This window comes from Dipodomys ordii, unplaced genomic scaffold (assembly GCF_000151885.1).
Source record: "Dipodomys ordii isolate 6190 unplaced genomic scaffold, Dord_2.0 Scaffold151, whole genome shotgun sequence".
NCBI lineage: Eukaryota > Metazoa > Chordata > Mammalia > Rodentia > Heteromyidae > Dipodomys > Dipodomys ordii.
Window position 1 is genome coordinate 1,360,586 of NW_012267367.1, and position 2,320 is coordinate 1,362,905.

General features: G+C 32.8%; 1 protein-coding gene across 1 annotated transcript in view; it reads right to left on the bottom strand.

The window, feature by feature from the left end:
• Window positions 1-292: 292 nt before the first annotated feature.
• The window catches only part of LOC105997694 (solute carrier family 22 member 11-like), a 52,181-nt gene continuing 50,153 nt past the window's right edge, over window positions 293-2,320 (bottom strand). The window contains exon 9 of the mRNA XM_013032209.1: window positions 293-378. Coding sequence (XP_012887663.1) covers window positions 309-378 — 70 coding nt within the window. The 3' untranslated portion in view covers window positions 293-308. The remainder of the gene's footprint in view (window positions 379-2,320) is intronic.

The following is a 2,320-nucleotide window of genomic DNA, read 5'->3' on the forward strand; positions in this document are numbered from 1 at the left end:
CTTTAACAATAATTCAGGATATATCAGGCTTTAAATAATTTAGGCAAGGCTTGTATAACTTCAGAACCTTTTATATTGTGTGATTTAGGAAATGGTATTAAGTTTATATTCCTATTTATCAAGTCCATTTTCAAGTCCATGTTATAGTATTTTTTCATTGAAAGAGTTCCTTTGCAATTCGTTTCTTTAATAAGTAAGTTTGTGAATATTCATCAAACCAAAGATGTAGGCTATAAAAGAGATCAGAATTGGCAAAATTATGTAAAAATATGGCCAGATTGTCAACTCGGTAAGTACTCTTACACTCCTTAGACCTCAGTAGTTTCCAAAAGCTCTTTACTTTGTTTGTTTCTATTGCTCTTGATCCAGAATCTGTCCCTAGAATCAAAGAAACAAAACGCAAACAGATTAGTGACTGAAATGAGTCCAGGAGAAGCAGGAAATGTCATTTCATTTGTCCTACATTTTAATTCATACATTTCTAACTTAGGCTCTGATACTTTATAACACGTTCCTGAGGATGCATATCAGACTTGAATGTGTCTGACCAATTTAGAGATGAGTAAAATGTGACTCTCAGGTCTCTTATAAGTTTGTGCAGATACTAAAACAAGTTTCTAATTCTGTGCTCATGTCATTACCCACATGGTATCACATGCTATGGAACATGTGGCACTGACTTCATGTTCATGTGAAAAGAGATTAAAGATCAAGCGACTTCATTGATCATCTGACAAGCAAGTGTTCTCCATTTAGTAAATTAGCCATCATCAGTGCTTTTACTGAAATGCTCTTTGGATCACTTGCTCTTTCCTAGAAAATGCTTGTGGAATAGGTAGGTTTAAATAGACACAACCTAGTTACTTTCTAATAATGAAGTTACAGCAGTTCTCCAAGTTTAACCACATGACTTAAAATGTGAGACCATAGTCTGAAAATGAAATGTACTTATATCCATGTCCCACACAGAAGAAGAATGAAATAAACTTGTTTGGAAACATTGATAATTTGGAGGTGATAATCTACTTCTCATGCATAGGCAGTTGGTATATACTTTATGTTTTATCTATATGGAAAAGTTGAGATATTTGCATTAGCACATAGACAATTATGAGTATTGTTGCAAGGTATTTGGCTGAAACTATGTCTTTCTAATACTGTTTGGCAATAATTTCCTCATTATCTATGTGTGTTATAAAAACTGAAAATAAAATCTTGACTCCTTTCATTGGTTAAAAGAGAAAAATCCCCACAAACTGTTTTTGAAAGTTTGATATGATGATCCTTTAATTGTTAATGGAAATTGCTTTTTTGTAATGCCAGTTTCATCCTCCATAAACAAAATTGTACTTATTTGTAGGATTAAATTAAATATTCTCACTGACCCAGGTATAGATTTTTCCCAACAAATTTAGAATTCATTCATTCCTGTTAAAGCTGTTTGTTTTTAATGGTCCTTGGGCTCCTAAAACTTGTTTATATCCAGTTATGTTTATGCTTTGTTGAATGGTTATAGTTTCGCATCCTCATTCTCTTGTTTAGAATCCATGTAGCCTGAAACTGCCTTCAATGTACCCTTCAAGATCAAACATACCGCCATAAAATACAAACTTGAACACTTTCTATGTGTAAGTATTTTGCAACTAACATAATACCTCTCATATTAAAGGTTCTACCTCTACACAAAAATCATCATTTTACTGCATATCTTTATCTGGAAATATAGAAATGGGAATATAGAAATGACACCCTGTAACTTTACACTGGTTATGTCACAACATGAATTATTTTTAATCCACAAAGGAAATGCTTATGAGCCTTAATTTATAGTTTCTTCAGATAAAGATATTTTAGGATATTTTAGGAACTAACAGATGCCTTGGGCCCAAACTTTCTTTGAGCTATTACTTTACATAGCTTCCCAGGGTCATCAAAATTTATATAAGAAACTTCAATCATCTAGAAATCATCATAAAATCAGTGATTCCAATTTAGATACAAGTATAAAAGTTTAAAAAGTATCCATTTTCAGTTACCGTCATATAAAAATCTGACATTGGGAATGATTAAGTAAGATTAATCAATTACAATGTTAATGCTTAAGACATTTATTCATTAGTAAAAGTAGAATGGATATAAATTTTCATTTAAAAATGTTTGAGTTCCAGTTCTAGCTTTTTCACTGAGAGGATCTCTGATGAAGAAAAATAAAACAGCTGGGCACCCATGGCTCACGCCTGTAACCCTCGCTACTCAGGAGGCTGAGATCTGAGGATTGCGGTTCAAAGCCAGCCTGGGCAGGAAAGTCCATGAGACTCTT